The sequence below is a fragment of the Opisthorchis viverrini genome (genome assembly GCF_000715545.1).
Source record: "Opisthorchis viverrini unplaced genomic scaffold opera_v5_56, whole genome shotgun sequence".
Taxonomy (NCBI): domain Eukaryota; kingdom Metazoa; phylum Platyhelminthes; class Trematoda; order Opisthorchiida; family Opisthorchiidae; genus Opisthorchis; species Opisthorchis viverrini.
Window position 1 is genome coordinate 17,022 of NW_008751713.1, and position 17,499 is coordinate 34,520.

At 39.9% G+C, this 17,499-nt stretch overlaps 1 protein-coding gene across 1 annotated transcript; it reads left to right on the plus strand.

Moving 5' to 3' along the window:
- Positions 1-223: 223 nt before the first annotated feature.
- Positions 224-4,709, plus strand: T265_03783 (hypothetical protein; the record flags this gene model as incomplete). The annotated part of the gene is made up of 3 exons (XM_009168354.1): positions 224-287; positions 324-470; positions 4,165-4,709. 3 exons carry the CDS (start codon positions 224-226, stop codon positions 4,431-4,433), a joined length of 480 nt encoding a protein of 159 aa, XP_009166618.1.
- Positions 4,710-17,499: the final 12,790 nt, after the last annotated feature.

Genomic DNA, 17,499 nt, shown 5'->3' on the forward strand with positions numbered 1-17,499 from the left:
CCTTTCACCCCCATTGTGACTAGTGAGAATCAGATGTTTCCTCTGATTTCAGCTATTCACCCTGGAATTTCTATATATCTCAAACCTGCTAACCTCCAATTCCTGCCCGTACATAAACATACCCTACAGGGCCTCTCGCCAAGGTTAAGTGGGTGTTTGGCTGACCTCAACAATGGAATGGCCTTGAGCTTAGGTAAACTCCGCATCTTTCAGATTTGCGGAAATGCGCGTGTTCGTGGGAGTTATTCTTGCCCTGGTTTATGGTCATGTAAACATGACCGAAATGGGTACGTCCGTATGGTATACATGAAATTTACTTTCAGGATTTGGCCCGAACCTGAGGTGCTACCAGTGCAATTCTCTGACCCAGCCACGTTGCGCTGACCACTTTGATAACCGTACAATGATCCTTACTCCATGTCCTGATGATGGACGAAATTATTCAAGATGTGTTAAAATGATTCAAGAAAGTGAGTTTATCCGTGATAATTCTAAGTGTCGCCATGATATTTTTTCATGCAACTGTTTAGACGGTGGATTCGATTAAATTAGATTATATCTAGGTCAAAGGAACCTAACAAAGGGATACTAAAAGTTACAAAACGGGATGATGCTGCCACCACGCAAATACCACAAACACTTAAAAACGCTGTTGTAATGCACGCAGGCCAACGTAAGCCTACAAGCTCATTTTGGCTCATTTTGGTATATATTTATACATTTGTTATTAAAACCCTACGCAGCCTTCCATTAACTCCCTATATGCTGCAAAAATGAAAAATCTGAAAGTTGTGGTATCAGTAACATTCTACAAAGCGTGTTTCACTTGTGAAAGAAGATGAAAGGAGCAGTAAAATTTTTTTTGACCATCACATAAGTAACTGCTGTTACTAGTGGAAGAAAAACACCACCGCATACCTCACGCTAGATCGGTGCGGTGAAGCAACACTTACACTCGTGGTTTGCTTAGCGGAATGAAACCGAGCGCGTCAGAACTCCGATTTCAAACTGCTAAACGCTGTCAAAAGTAAAAACCCAGCTTTACATCCCAACAGTCTTACGTTTTGTATGATTCCGAAGACATAACATGCAGGCTATTTGACATACTTACGAATAGAGCAGTTGGATCAAACCCCCTCATTCTAAAGTGTCACTGTTAGTAACTATCGGGTTTTTCTTATAAGCGCATGTTTACCGGACCTGCTGGCATTTGTATAAACTGGAAAGGACAGCTAGATGGCCTAGCTTACGGACCAAAACCAAAAAGTTAAGACTACTGATTTCAGACCTATCTGCTCCCATTGGTGACTTTACAAAGAGTGAGGAGAATTTTCATGTTGGCTTCATATATATATATATATATATATATTATATATATAGACTCTATATTAACAAGCATAATCCAACTATACACTACTTATAGCGCAGTATGCATGTATGTATGCACAATAAACGCGGGATTGAAGAAATAATTTACCAATGTTCGGAAAAATATCACTAAACAAATTATCCTATGGCATGTAACTAATATGACAACTTAGCGATTAAAAATCCGTGGGATATTGCCAACCGTCAGGTGAATTCAAAATGAGACCAACCAAATGCCATGTGAAAAACATAATAAGACATTTTGAGGACATAGTTGATGTCAATACGCCGTGCACGATGTTGAGAGAAAACCGGTTGAAGATATCCCGAGCATACAAATAATTGACTTTGTTGGAATTTGGAAGGCGGACAAGACAGACGAAAGGACAAAAACAGCAAATGAAAAGTACCAAGGAAGTCATGAAACATTTTTTCCCTCCGATGTTATATACTTAGAGCTTTTGGGTTTATGTGTGGAAAACAGGTAAGAAAGACCGCTAAGTGAAACCATATATGCAACATAGTATATATGCTTTTTATTTCCCCATTTGTATGTATCAGGACAAATGTTCCAAATGTTTTATATAGAGGAGAAAATTGGTAGCATAGGTCGCTTAGATGGTCATTGGCTTGTTCGCTAAGCCGGGCAATTTGATTGCAAACTCTTAACCACTAACCCAGATGATAACGTACATGTGTTGTTATGGAGCGTAGTGGTGCGTAGCGATGATTTGATGGTGTGTGCAACACCACTGAACGCACATTCAAAACACTAGTCAACGCAGAACCACCAACCCATCGCCACGCACCACTATACACTCTAACAGTGCACTGATGACATCACATCGATTGGTGATGGAATTTCTCGTGTTTTTTACAACAGTTGGTACACTAGCTATCCATTATCCTCTAGTACTTTTTGCCAGAGGCTGCCTCAAGAGACAAAAGTGGCCAAACTGAATCAATCATTCAAACAACCACTGACCTCATCATGCTGTTAATTAAACCGTATTAAACGGGTGACGAAACCCATCTGATACTTTCAGATTGTTAGCATGCAATCCAAAAAAACAAAAAAGAACAACACTGGAAGGTTCCCGAAGAAGATGCAATGCCATTGTGATTAATTTAACAACTCAAACTTTAAACCCTTGGGTTGATGCTCTACGTTTTAAAAGTCTACGCAAAAGTCGCCTAAATATAATAAATTCCACACATGCTAAGAGCAGTTTGGAGCAAGTGGATGCTGCAAAACGCCTGAGGAAAGAAACTTCTACTGGCTTCTTGGCATGAGAAAATTATACTTTGTTGGGGAAGCTGTCACAACGGTGCAGGTTACTCTAAATACCAAAGTGTACAGACAAACAGTGGCCTTAATAATGATGTTTGCAGTGTTTTTCGCGTGAGTAAAAGGTGTACTTTTAGTTTTGTCGGAGGAAAGCAAACAAGCGGAATGTGTGCGTAAAGCAAAAAGGTGATTCACAGTGATAATGAATGGCGTATTTCAAATAGTATAAGTTTCTTTATGCAATAATTGACGTTGAATACGATATAAATAAACACCGATTGATCTGCGTTGTGTACAGTACTGATTGGTTTACCAATTAGGGGGACAACAAAACTGAGCTGAATGAATTTTCCATGCTCATCCTTGTGGTAACCTTTGAATCCTTTATCGAGTGAAAAAGTATCAACATCGCAGCGACAAAAATGTCACTCAAGAAAACCTAACGTTTTTAGTACTGCTTTGGGTATTTAAGCTTGTCTACAAAAGCCATGTTTTCTTGCTCTCGTTATTTTACTGTTGATAATTTTTCTCCACATGAATGGCAGCTTTAGATCATTAATTTGGTCAACACGTTCCTATTAAGCACGATCGGCTTTAACATAACAAAGACTCTGTATAAGCAGAGTCTGTATCTGAGATGTGCAGTAAATGAACCATGAAATCGAAGGGGTTTGCGAAACCTGCAAGCAATTGAGTACGCAGTGCCAAAAAATGTAAATTGCTTTCGCGATTCCCCCCAAAATATCACTTAGCTCCAGAAGTTAGAAGTGAACGAGTTACATTCGGCTTCACGAAATATGACAACATGAGAAAACGGAAATTCGCCGTGGTTACCTACCCTTACACCCAGAGATTTAATATGCAAGAAGTCAAACGGTTTATGTTGTCTTGGCACACACAAACCAGAGCAAACGAAGACTTATGCTTCTTCCATGAACAATGCTGTTTGACATTGAAAACAATAGCATTGCAATTTTGTTTCTTCAGCTTCAGCCCAAGGTGCGCCTCCAAACTTAAACGCGGACCACTTGAACCGCGCATTGTACGCTGACTTCTAAAATGCTGGCACTAATTGCTGATGCTCTAGAGCTTTTGTTGTGTCGTTATAATTCTAATCTCTCTGATGCTATCAAAATATTTAGGAAACCTAATTTCGTTCTAAAAATGTTCTGCCTTCCCACAAATACGACGTACTCCTGGCAACAACTACAATGGTCGTAAAACGTTCGCAAATACTTTCTCAAACTCGGTGAAGAACAAAGACAACGTTTATTTCTAAACCATAACAAACTTTATAACAGACCCGGAAAGTATGAAATTTGAGGTACTTATAATGCTAGCTATAATAGTTAAATCAGGTCTGACACATAGTGCTGCTATATTCTACTAGTAATTGGAAATGTTTGCGGTCATAGAAATAATGAGCACAAATACGTATTGCGCCTTCAAGTTTTTGTCGTTCTTTCGATTATCTATTTGACAACCAAATTTATTATTACTTTATTCAGTGTACTTGGATGGAAAATGGACTCGCCGTTACTATCGTGATTGTGCAGTCACTGGTGTCATCGGACTCGAAGATGGTCGGTGGTGTCTAGACCGAAAAGGGGTATATCGAGTGAAAGTTCGGTACTGCAACTGCAACAATAAGAATGGGTGTAATGGGACTAAACGCTATGCTCCACATAATTCCTTCTTTTTGATTATGTGTGTGATTTCTTGTCTATTAGTTGATGTGCTCATGAGAATTTGGGTAGATGTTGATGAAAAAACGTGAAATATCTAATTATCTCGTGACATAAATGAGAAGTTCTCACTATGATGTGTAAAAATGGTCGGCTGTTTAATCTGCACAATACTCGGTGAAAAGTGTTTCAGAAATTGCCCTTGAAATCTACTTTCATTTAATTAATGCTCCATAAAACTTACCCACATTTGAATGGACTGTTTTATGGCATTCTTTGTTTTCTTTAAAACCTTTATAATTTCCCGAGAACGTGTGGTTTCATGTCAAATTTTACTCAGATTAAGTGTGTTCAATAATAAGTCCACTAATAAATAATAATTTTGATCACTGTTTACTTTTTATTTTTGCGACAAAAAACCACATTTATTTGGTTTTGTTTTTGGAAACCATAGAGCGCAACTGTTCTTGAGTGATGCCGTTTAAATGCAGAGGTAATACCAATAGGTTGACACGGATAATTAATTTGTCTTTAGACAGACTGTGGTGTTATACCTCGTTCTGGTGCAAGCTGGATATACCAAGTCTAGGCCGGTTGCGACTAGACAGTTTGGTCTTCAAAAAATAATGAGGAAGTTTGAATTTTGAATAGCTCTGAAGATTTTTAAGGTGCACATTGCCGATCATTTACGGAAAGAGTAAACAGCTATGAAGCCCTTTTCAGCTTGTCGGAGAAGTTCAAAGGCACTAAGAGAATGAAATGTCTGTTAGAAGTCCTAAAGCTTTCAACACTGTAAAAAACAACTTTGGCTGATTTCCGTAGAAAGGAAACCTAGGATTCAGCGACTGTAACAAGTGGCGTAAAGCGTTTGCACCCAAATGGGCTTACACGGTGGCGGACGTTCATTAAGTCTGAAAAGAACATGGCTTTGTACATCTCAAAAAAGAGTCGCAGCAAGATACCGAAATCATTACGAACTTCAATCTAAGGTGGACTTAGTGGGGCACAAGAAGAATCTATGAGTTGCATGCTAACACAGTATCGTGTTTGGAAAGTGGAATGTATTTGATCTTAATATATATTATACTAAGAAGCCAGTGTCATTGGCATACCACGGTAGCAAGTATTTCTAGATATCAGCTTGAAACTCTTTGGAAAAAGAACGGCGGTCAATTTTTGGGTATAAAAGTGGAAACAATTAAGTTTATACCAGATACGAAGGGGGAATTCTGTGGCTCAAATTTGAGTTGTACTTCATCAAGGCTGAATGTTTTACTCTCCTCCAGAATGAAAAACCAAATAGTAAGGCGGTGCAAACGAAAAATGCGTTTGTCTTCTATTTATGACAGTTAACGAAAATACGCGAAAAAAAGCAGCAACCTACAGAAATCCGTCAAACTAGTGCTTTCTTCGGCTAGTTGTAAACTTGTAGCACATGTACTATGTTCATCACTCCAACTCTGGCAATTACCGGCTAGAATCATTCATAATTTAGATTCAGGTAGCTTTTTGTCAGGCTTTTTGCAACAAGATATTTTTGTTTAACAATATGATATTAAAAATATGGTACTGTCAAGAAAAAGGGAACGGTGAAATCAAAATACAGAATAAAATAAGTTTACTTGCCGCGTTGGAAAGAATTTTATGGCAGCCAAATTTATCTCTTTCTTCTTCATATAAAAGTTGTTCAAATGAGTTCCTATAAATCCTTGGTGTACTCACTAAAATATCAGTAATCCAACTTGGTTGTTGATTATCCTGTTCATGGTTTTTACGGTCATTGTTGCTTGATATGGCTTATTTTTAAACCCTCCTACCCAGCGGGAAAACTCTAATAAAATGTGACTTTGCTTCATGACAAACGCAAGAGTTTTTATAAACCAGTGCTATGTGATCAAATTATTGGAAAATCATTACCCAAAGTTTAACCGATATTATTGTGTTTAACTAATTAATTAAGAAGTGGAAAGAAAATCTATTTTGAGTTCCTATAATACAGAAGGACTTTTGTTACTTACATATACTGTGGAATGTTATTCATCCGTAGTTAGATCCCTATAGTTTGGCTAATTATTTACTGATTTTGTTTTGTACAGTCTTATTATTAATAACTCCATGATCAGGTACTTGTTATATTCCGTTGCATCACACGGATTTGTGGCGCGACATATCTCAGGTGCAGTTCATACATATTTTGGGACGCTTCCATCGAATATGTGATATAACTTTTATTTCAGAAAAACTTTAAACACGGATTCACTTTGTCACTGCGTGTCAAGTGAATTCAAGTTATGCGCTGCTATACCACGCTTTTTTTGTTATAGCAAACAACCGTATCACTTATCTTGAATAAAAATACAATCATCTGTATTGTCACCAATTTTAACTTAGTTGTTTAATTTAACAACTATCTGTAAGGATCACTAAAAGCCACATACGAATGCTTGTTAACCAGAGTGTTATACATCACTCAGTAACGAAGGTCCTTGCTGTAGGTTTTTAAGCTCAGCTAAAATTTGCTAAAGTCAGTATTGTACAACACCAAAAAGCTTATTCGTCTTCTTTGGAACTACAACAGCTTGTTGCCGCAGTTTGCCTTTGCCACCACTAATGTTGTAGATGGTGGCATGGAAAACCCATAACTTTATGGAGTAAGACGCTCAGTGGCGCGTAGAGCCAATTTGGCACTCTGTAAATCAACCATCAAAATTAACGGAAATGGTGTACTACACACAGGCCACCGCCAGAACGACTGTTTTGGAAAATTTAACACCTGTGAAGCAGATACGGGATTCATCCACATTCAAATTCCCTGATTAAACAGCATTGCAACAGTCCAGCATGAGCATCAGGGTTACCTCAGTGCTGGTAGATATACAGTATAGTTATTTAGCGGGTTGCCACAGCTTTTGGTGCACCGTCAGTACACGGTAGTTTATGCTGTAAAATTGACAAAATCTAAAGCTCAGTCCACCGCAATAGTCGTAATCATTACTTTTGACCGCACAACAAAAATGTTTATCGCTGGTGCTTTGCGGTTGCGCTGATGAGCAATTTACTGGTCGTGGTTGTTAAGGTGGTGGCGTTGAGCAAATCAGTCTTTTAAACAGCACCATAGGTCTCAAAGTCCTAACCTTAGACTATCAGTAATGCGCAAGTAAACTGAGCATGATCATATGTGCACCTTTTAGGCAGAAAATGGTGATTGGTACGTTTTCCTGATTGCTATCTTTTGGTTAGCAAGGTGTAGTGAACGAGAGCTCAAGAGGTGTGGTCTGTTTTGCGTAACTAATGCAACTGACGACTGGATTAAACAACTTGATTATTTGTCAGAATTTGGTGTCTCAATCTCAGTGAAACTAGCCAGTATTATCCGCACTGCCTCAAGAAAATTCTGCTTTTAATGAACGGAGCTATTCTGTTCGGTGACTCAGACCGCTTTTTTATGTACTAAAATCTTAGTTTTCAGCTGTTAGTTACAAAAACTTGAAGAATAAGTTATTTAAGAATTCAGATATTTTCTATAGAGGAGAATGTCGGTGATATTATTAAGAGTGATCAAACTAATTAAAATACTTTCAAAGGAAAACGCTAAACATATAGGGTCTTGTTTCATTGTTGCCTTTCCGTTACTTCTGTTCTGTGCCCCAAGGTTAACAACTATGTCCTTTGATCTCGGCCCGGCAGCGGCTTCAATGTTTGGAACAAATTCTTATAATGTCAGCAGTTTCTCTATATTTTGATACGTCCTTATCCTATGCTCAAAAATTTCAAACCTCAGTAAAATGGCACACACGGGACAAAGTATTACACTAAGTTTATTGTTGGCCATAGTGCCGCCAGTAACTGTAGGTACAGGGTAGTTTCTGAGCAGATGAGCAAACAAAAACAAATTTGCTTTATGCTTGTTCGACGAAGGAATTAGAAGTAAAGCGGGATAAAAACGAATTTTTGCAGTCCAAAGATCTCTACATAAGGTGCGGCATTTGGTCGCTGCCGTTTAAAAAACCTGAGGAAAAAGCAAATGACATCTCACTGTGTCACTGCAATTAGTTACAGCATAGCACACTTTCTGCAAATATTCATCCAAAGGCATAAAAGCATCAAAAATGATCAAATCGTGTCCTGTAAGAAATACCGGAATTATTTTACCCACTTACTCACCGACATATTGCTAAAATTTAATATAAAATTGCTTGATGTCCACAGCACGCGACCATAATGCAATATGCGCATGACGGTTGAGAAACACGAATAATCCCGCTTAATACTTCCGTACGGTTTAGCTTTAAATAACCGAAATAGTCGTAGAATACAATCACAATAGAAGTCCACACACAAGAAATAATTTAAATGCATGTAAGGGAGTTTGAGAACACTGTTTGGACTGGGTGTCGCGGGTGTTGTTTCCGCCCCTCCTGCAATTTACCGACGATAAATTCAAAAAGTAATTTGCCCAGAAGCAGCAACAAGACACGCCCAGGCAGTTCAATCATGTCATTATTGTGTGTCTAACTCAATAATCCAAAATGCGTGATACTTCTCCATTCTAGTAGTTAGATAGTTGTTCATCTTTTACTTATTAACTGCTGGCTTGGATGGAGGCATTTAAATCTGTATGTACGGTGAACTTATTCGCATTTTTTTAATTGCGAAGTATCGTAGAGCTACGTAAATTCGTCCACTCCGTAACATCCCATATGTTGACAAATCCTTTTATCCTCCAAGACCTGCCTTGCGACATAGTAGCTGGTAAAATTTAGTCAAAATAAGACTGTTCATGTCTTATTTACTATTACCCTAAACTCAATTTACGTTGTTTTTTAGGACTTGATTTGCCTGCAGCTGATTATTTAACGATATTTCAAGCCTATCACTCAAGATGCAATTTATTTTGGAAGTAGCTTACAGCTACATTGAAGACGTGAATGGACTGATAAGACAATTTTGTGCCGCATTATGCGGTTGACGGCGCGTATTTAGAAAAATTAAGGGAGTTCATTTTACCGTATTGATGATCTATCGATATAGCTTGCTCTTGCTTCAGGTGGTACGATGTGTTTAGAAGCTGATGTCCTATTTTTCGCCGTTTCTGGTTATCCTGGAACACATCGGGAGACCCTCTGTATCTGGCGGCACTGGGTTAGAGGGTACAAGTCTATGTCAATAACCTGGTCATGTAGTTTAGCAGTGTAGTTTCATCTGCTCTTGTTTTATTAAAAAATATGGGCTCATGAATTATGTGCACATCATATTGCTCAAATATTTGAGCTATCCGGCAGCCGCTTGGACCGCAACAGGTTTAAAAACACTGGATTTTATGGGAATATTCGTCAACAGAACTTTAATAAAATGCCTCCCAAATGCAAGTATAGTATGGTATGGCACATATGTCTTGCATATACAATACTATAAACCATGCTACAATACATGCACTATATTTGCCATGCTATCCATGATACTACACTATACTTCAAGATTACGTATCTTACGCAAGCACTAAACTCTGTGCACACCGTAAAATCTTTTTATAGGAACCACAGCAGCATCTGTGTGCGCAAAAACTTAAAAAAGAGAGTGGCAATTTAATGGTTCTTAATCCGGTAGTTCTAATCTTCCAGTTTCTTGTAAGAGGTTGGAACCAGCTACCAGAAACAGCTGAAAATATTAGAAAATACTTGAAGCATTATGTTTTAAATAAATATCTGTTTGAATGCTAGTTTTTTAATCATTAGTCTTGATTTTCTGTCATTACACATCCAGTGTAAATACACGTCACCCACTTTTGAGAAGGCACTGACTTTGCACTTGTAATAAAGAAGGTTGCCAGACACTAAGCTTGTTCGGTAAAAGAGAAAAAACATGAGATCTTGATGTCAAGTTTTCAGTTAAAGTACTGAATACGGTGTCCAGCGTTCTTGATTTTGATTGCTATGTGCCTTAACCATTCGGGTTTAACCTTTTCCATTCACATTATCGGAAATGTTTTAGTGGGTGGGTTGTAAGCTGAAATCATTTTTCTCGGAGAAACAGTGTGCCGCATGTTTTTTACACAATACTGGCAGCCAGTTTTAGCTTCACATCTTCAATGTGAATTTCAACCTCCTCGAGCAAGAAAAATGAAACCTTTCTGTACGCTAACATTCAATGTAGTATTAAGAATTTTGGCACTCGAATTATTGCCAATAAAGCTCTACCAAACACAAAGTAACGTGGTAAATGTACAACAATAAACACCCCTGGTAAGCTTTCAGGTCAAAGTGCATCAAAGGCAGGTGGGTCTAATGTGGAGCATAGCTGGAATTAGTGCTACAGTAGCCGTTGCTGCCAGGGTATATGGTGTGAGTGGCGCGCAGGTTGTGAAGGGATTAATTCATTTTCTTCTGCGTAAGATTCGTTTTGGCCGACGCTCATAAACTATAAAAAACGTCTTTTACGTACAAATCCTTGAAGAAATAACTAAATATTTACAAAATTAGACAAATCAGGCAACTGTACACGGTTTACAAACCAATATATAAAGATTTTGTAAATAAATCAATGGTTAAGTGTATTATTGCAAAATGAATGAAACAGATAGTAACAAATAAATAATAGCAGTACGTACTAAATGAATAATTTAGTCCCTTTTGGACTTGCCGTATAATTGTGAAATCTTGGGTAAACTGTAGTCTGGAGACACAAAATGAATTGTGGGCAAGACGCAGTTGACGAAAATTACTTAGCTTATCTCATCCACTTAGCATCACCCATATAGAAAATACCTGTGACTCCCCGGGCAAATTCATCAGGGTGGTAGATCATTGCTTGTCGGCGACACAGTTCTCCATATTGGCCACATGTACCTTCCACAAGGTAGTTTATTTGGTCTCAGCTTTGTGCGAAACAGTCGTATTGGTGTCATCATTTGTGTACAAGGTTCAGCCCAGCAACAGAGAATCATGGTTATCACATCTGTGGTTTCATTAATCCTTTCACTCATGCCTGTGAAGATGTCCACTGGGCTAATTGGCACTTGACATATTTTACAAAATTAATGGTAGCAGTTGAATAATGGCCACCCGATTCACTCAAGAGACAAGATGATCAGAACGATAAATAATGGGGATCGAAGTTAACAAAGACCTTCCAGCTGTGCACTGACGATGTCTCCCCGTATGGTGATAAAATTTTTGCAAGTCAGTTACCAAAATTGACTAACGGGTCAACAGCCATCTGATCAGTAACCAATCGAGAAGGATAATTAGGTTGACTACTACTGCGTCTGAAACTAATATACTCGCAACCTCCATTTAATTGTTGTAGGAAACAAGCTTTTACAACGGAGAGTTTACCAGAAATTGTTCAGAGAAAATTGGTTCAAACTTTTGTCGAATTTTGCCGTCCAACCACCGTTAAAAAACTACGAGGCATCAACGTGTATTTCTATAACATGCATGAATTATATCTGGTCTGGATACAATAACCAAGGAAATATCGCAGGTTCAGAAGTTATATTCTTAGTCGAACGTTCTAACAGAGAACTCCCATTCAATCGTATGCGCAACGGGGGAGTAGCTGTTTTGGTTCTACGCTCCCGAAAATGAGGTTCCTACTTGATTGAATTCACCATTTCAATTTTACTGGGACGTGCGTGGAATAATGAGAACAACGAAGTAATTGATTGACTTACGGTCGCAGCTATAGCTGTGACCATTGTATTTGGGTGTCTTGTAGCTGTCAGTTTGTGGGCATCTTTTATTTCAGTTCTCTCAAAAACCTGCTTATGCTTCAGTTTTGTGGTATCGCAAAACAGATACGGTATTTTTATTTTCCGTAATGCAATGAATGAATGTTAAATACCATCCATAGCAGCACAAGTAGTCCCGAATATCCGTGTCTTTTGGTTACTGGACGGTTATATTGCCATCAGTTAAAATACGCATATTAACTGAACACATTCAAAGGATCTTTATGTGGCTGTCATGATACCAGCGTATCCGTGTCCTTTGGTTACTGGACGGTTATCAGTTAAAATACGCAAATTAACTGAACACATTCAAGGGATCTTTATGTGGCTGTCATGATACCAGCTACACATAAATTTCAAAGTTCAAAATCATCATTTTATGACTACTTTTCCAACTACAGATAGCATTTAGCTCGCCGATCTTTAGATGCACACCCGAAATTCTTCTGAAACCTTATTTTGGAACAAAAGAGTCTCCCAAAAAAGACTTTGCATTTGGCAATCTTTATTCGGGAGCTGTAAACCTCCAACCGGTCTCAATCCTGCAAGAAAAAAGTTTATTCGTACTCAAACTCTCCTTTGCAAGGGAACTCATGTTTTACATACGAATCAGCGGTGTTTGGTGACCTTGGGAATTAGTCACCTTAACAAAAGTCTGGAGACCAGCTCCCAGGCCCGCTGCAACTTCAGGACTCATACTCAAAAGCACCTCTTGACTCCGATTTCAGATACTTACTGCACTGACGTTTTTTCCCACCTCACTCATATTTCGGCTACCGATGAATAGCTTTCGTCGCTCTACTCACCTTCCACATTATCTCACTCCACTGAATCCTATGCATTAGTGAGAGCTCGATATCCAGCCCCCTGAAACAAATCTTTCGGCACAGTTTTGTGCGAGCAAACCGATTCAGTCGCCTTATTTCGAGCAATCTGTGCCCTTCAACCCCTAAAAGCCCTCTCACCGGCCGCGCAGGCCTGTCCCAAGACATCACCCTCACAACTCCTGGTCAAAGTATGTCATATTTAATTAACTTTCGTTCCAAGACTTAGCTAAACGTGCTGCAGTCTTTGCCCTACGAGTCACTTTGTCTGGGAACTTGTATGCCGCCAGGCCACCCTCGCGTACGGTGCGAAAGCCTTGAAAATATCAAGCAGTACATTGAGAAGACTGAACAGGCTACAATTGGTGCTTTAGTCAAGGCCATATATATATATATATTTTTGCCATGGAAAAACCCAAATCAGACGCCATTGATGCTTATTTCAAGCCCTTGGTGATCCCTTCCAAGCCGAACCACCAGTAAGCCCTCCACTACCTCAGGAAAGATTCACCTGACATTAGTCAGTTACCCGCCACACCTACACTAGATATAGGGCGCGGCCGTATTCCTCAGTCTCATCACCCCGCTCCTGATGCCCTCAATGTGACTTTTGTGTAGCATGACTTTTTGTACGATGGCAAGCCCAATCTAAAATTAGCGCTGATACCCATAACATTGCTGATCGACCGCGTCTCATGCCTCCGATTCTACCTTCCGGTCAGTACCATATTGCTGAAATTCAAACTCAGTGGTTGATAGATTCAATTATAGATACTCAGAGGTCAGAATGGTAGTCAGTTATCATGGAATTGTGGCAGCCTCTGAGCAGGTCACGAGGCAATTTTGATTCGTGGCCAAATGAAGGCAGTATATGACGCTAGCACTCGTGTTTCTATGAAGGAAGGCGATGGCAAACTGTGTAGAATGCCTTTAAAGTTCATCTAATCTACCTTATTACTGGTAAGCCGTCAACAGCCATTTTTTAACATCTCTCGCTTCGGCAGTTGGCTATCTTAGAAGGGAGTCCGTTGCACTAGTTAAAGCTTCTAGAAGAAAAGAGGTTCCGTAGCAAGAATGATTTTGGTTACCACCCGTGTGTATTGCACTCATGCCCGGACGGTGCCCAAAGGCGCAACAAATTATACCTGAAGCAGCGTCACAGCTTACGTTCTGTTTGTTGGCGAGAGCGCAGCTTTAAGACTATGGGTCCTGTATGAGAATATATCTGCATCTCCATTTCTTGCTCATCAGGAACGGCGTGCAAACCGGCCATCCTTACTGTTTCCTTACGTCAGATATCTTAACGGCCTATAGTTTTTAAAACGCCCTGATGCAGTGACTTACCTGTCGTAGTGCAGCCCATGTTCAACTCGCGTCAAGCATGAATACTGGGAAATTGCCGTGTGAACTTCAAAACTCTGGCTCGGGCAGGAAGAATCCAGCGCTTTTGTACCACCACTGGGAAAGTGCCAAGGAGATTCAAATATTCACTTTTTGTCAGGCAAGCACATAAGGATAACGAAGAATTTATTCGCAGAGTCATCGCTGTACAGTCCTCAGTGCTCTGATCCATACTGCCCGCATCCATCTATAAACGGTTAGGGCTGTGCACATTTTAAACATTTTTGTCTTCGCCGAATAGCCAGCAAGTGGAAGAAACATAAAAGAATGACTGACTTAGATAATAACCGGGAGAGGACTGAAAGCCGATCCACAAAACACCCGACCTGACAACCTCTTTTCTCATTTATCTCCAAGCAGGCAGTTTTCTGATGAAAGTGTGATATATCTACGCAGATTATTGCACATACCATTTATTCAGGAGTTATTTAACACTAGTAGGTGGGGAAAAGTTGAAAGGCCCTGTGAAACCAGCAAAATCACGCCATACTTAGTGTCCTATCAGTTGTATCCGTCAGCTTTCTCGTGAAGAGCCCTATTTTATAATGATCTACTGCTTGGTTATTGAGCCGAGATCGAATTAAGTTCAACTGATTTTTAAACACCTTGCAGAGAATGATTTTTAGGTGGAGGTCTTCTTGAGTACCTGGCAACATTCAAATAGATTTAGCACAGATGCACCCTCCAGGCGCTTGAGAAAACTTGGATGTGACAAAAAAATTGTTTGGTCAATGTTAAGATGGGTTCTTTAAAAATTTGCGGATCGGCCGTTATTATGCTGAGAGCGTTGTTTTGTTGTCATTATGGCCCAAGATGCTTGTAAAAAATTTGCAGCATCTAAAACCGCAAAACAATCAGCTGCCACCATTTGGATTTAACTAGTGGACCGTTGCGGAATACACTATTTTCTGGCACATGCTTCCAGGGAAGATACCATGAGCGTTCGTAACAGATTTTGAGCCGTTTAAAAAGCTGTCCCGCTTGGTCATGCGGACCAAAATCTTCATGCTGCTGTCTTCGGTGCCATCACATGAAGATGTGCATCTATTGAATACCGGTCTCCGCCCTTCTCAGTAGCACACTTCGTCTGGGCTATAAAAAATGCACATAAACCATGTTTGCATCAATATTTTTCATGGTGAATTTGTCGGATGTAGCCACATCCATCATTAGTCACTCTGAACTGTTGTGAACCTTAGGAAACGCAGTATCGTTTAGTTTATTGGCCCAAAGCAACAGATTTTTAAGGCGCACGTTGGCCCACCTACAAAGATCTAACTGGATATCGTCTGAGTTCTGATATCGTCTAGGGCACAACAAAAAGCTGTATATTATATTCTTTCCGAGCGCATGAACGTGCAAAATGCAAGCAACAGGAATGGAGGTTTCAACAGGCATTGCAGAGTTATCTCACGTGCAAAGCATGTTCTCGGGTCCGTGGGCCAAAACCCTCTGAAACCCATCATTCAGACTGGTCCATATTGCACTACGTTATGCAACAGGTCGCATTAGAATTACCTGTATTTTTAGCCCCTGTGAACTACTTCGCAATAATTTCTACCATGCAAATTAAGCCAAATGACTCGGTCCAGCAGTTTAGGAACTGGTCACACTCCAGATAATCTGGAACTATTGCCCATGAAATCAGGCGTTACTGCCGCATATCGGATCAACTTTTATTCAGAATAAGGTACATTCTTAAAAAACCTTGTTGCGTTAAACTATAACCCACCACAGTCCTTTTTCATTTCAGCACCTCCGGAGGCTACACAGTAGTAAACCCTAAAGCCCATTTCCAAAAAGTTAGGTGTTGTCGGTGGTGAAAATGGGGTTTCAATCTTTGTTTTCGAGGTTCTTCGGGTTTTTATTTCTTTGTGGAAAATACAGGTTGCTTACTGCGTTCTTGACTGTGCTGAGGTGATTTCAAGCCAATCACGCGGTCAATTCTTCGCCCGCTTCTCATGCCACTCCAATCTCTGTGAGATGCACTTGAGTGTGTCTACCAATTTATTAGGTCACTTTCCGAATATCGCCACAGCGGGTTCTGCTTTACTGCACACGTTATGCTGATGTCAACACTTTTAACTCATGATAGTTTTTGAGCAAGCTTTTGTAGTTATTTGCCATTTTTCAGATTTACAAAACTCAATACTGGACGAGTGCAGTGCACCCACATCCAGGTAAGGAAATTTCAACTAGTGGTGTTATGCTTGTAAAGCAAACCATGATGGCTTGACCATGCCTCACTTATTACGTGACTTACAAGATGCAAATGGAACCCTCATTACGGTCCGTTTCAACGTGGCCAGTTTCGTGTGGATAGTAACAGTCAGACTGGCAACTGTTCGCAAGCAACAAATGATAGAAAATATGGTTTAGGTCTTTTTTGTGCCCTGGTAAAACATTCGCGTGTGTCAGTGACTATATCGGGAACAAGCCTTCAATTGACTTTGCATGTAATTATGTTCGCAGTTTGCGCGTCATTAGGGCACTCCTGCTCGTACTGTACCTAATAGGCCTCACGCAGCCTTGCGCCAAATACACTGTGAGGTTTCGTCGATTAATTCTGTGCGTCCGCGCAGTTAACACTTGCGTTTGCAACAGTATACTCACCGCCTGCAGCGATTAAGCGCCTTTTTAGATGTAACAAAGGGATGGTACACGGACGATCGTGCAGAATAAATACATGCCACGGTTGACTGGCCTCAGTAGGACAATACCTTACCTCACATCCAATGTTCATTTTTCTCATCTGTTACGAAGTTTAAGGACCGAGATTAACTAGCCCACAGAAGTGACTCACAATGGTTAGCAAATAAGGCGTTGCAAGGAAGTGAATCAACTCAAGTTCTGTACAACTGGTATCGAAAGTTGTAACCAACAATACTCGTCAACCTCAGAGAGTATTTCGTTTCCAACTCGCTTAATGGCGCAAGACATGCTAGGAAGCCTGAGCAGAAAAGCAGTTGTGACTTGAAAACAAAGCCGGCATCCGCGCCAGCAGCACATTGGAGAGGTCAATCTTTTTGTGTCCTGTATGAAACGGTCACAAGCAAATTGCTTACAAAATTAGTTTTAAGCGGATGCGTAGGGCTTTGCCCTAAAGTCCACGAGTGTGGTACCTGATGTCTTTTTTTGGACATGCCGTTAGAGCGTGGGATTGTTGTTTTGAAAAACCCAACCATCCTAACTTGGCACAGTAGT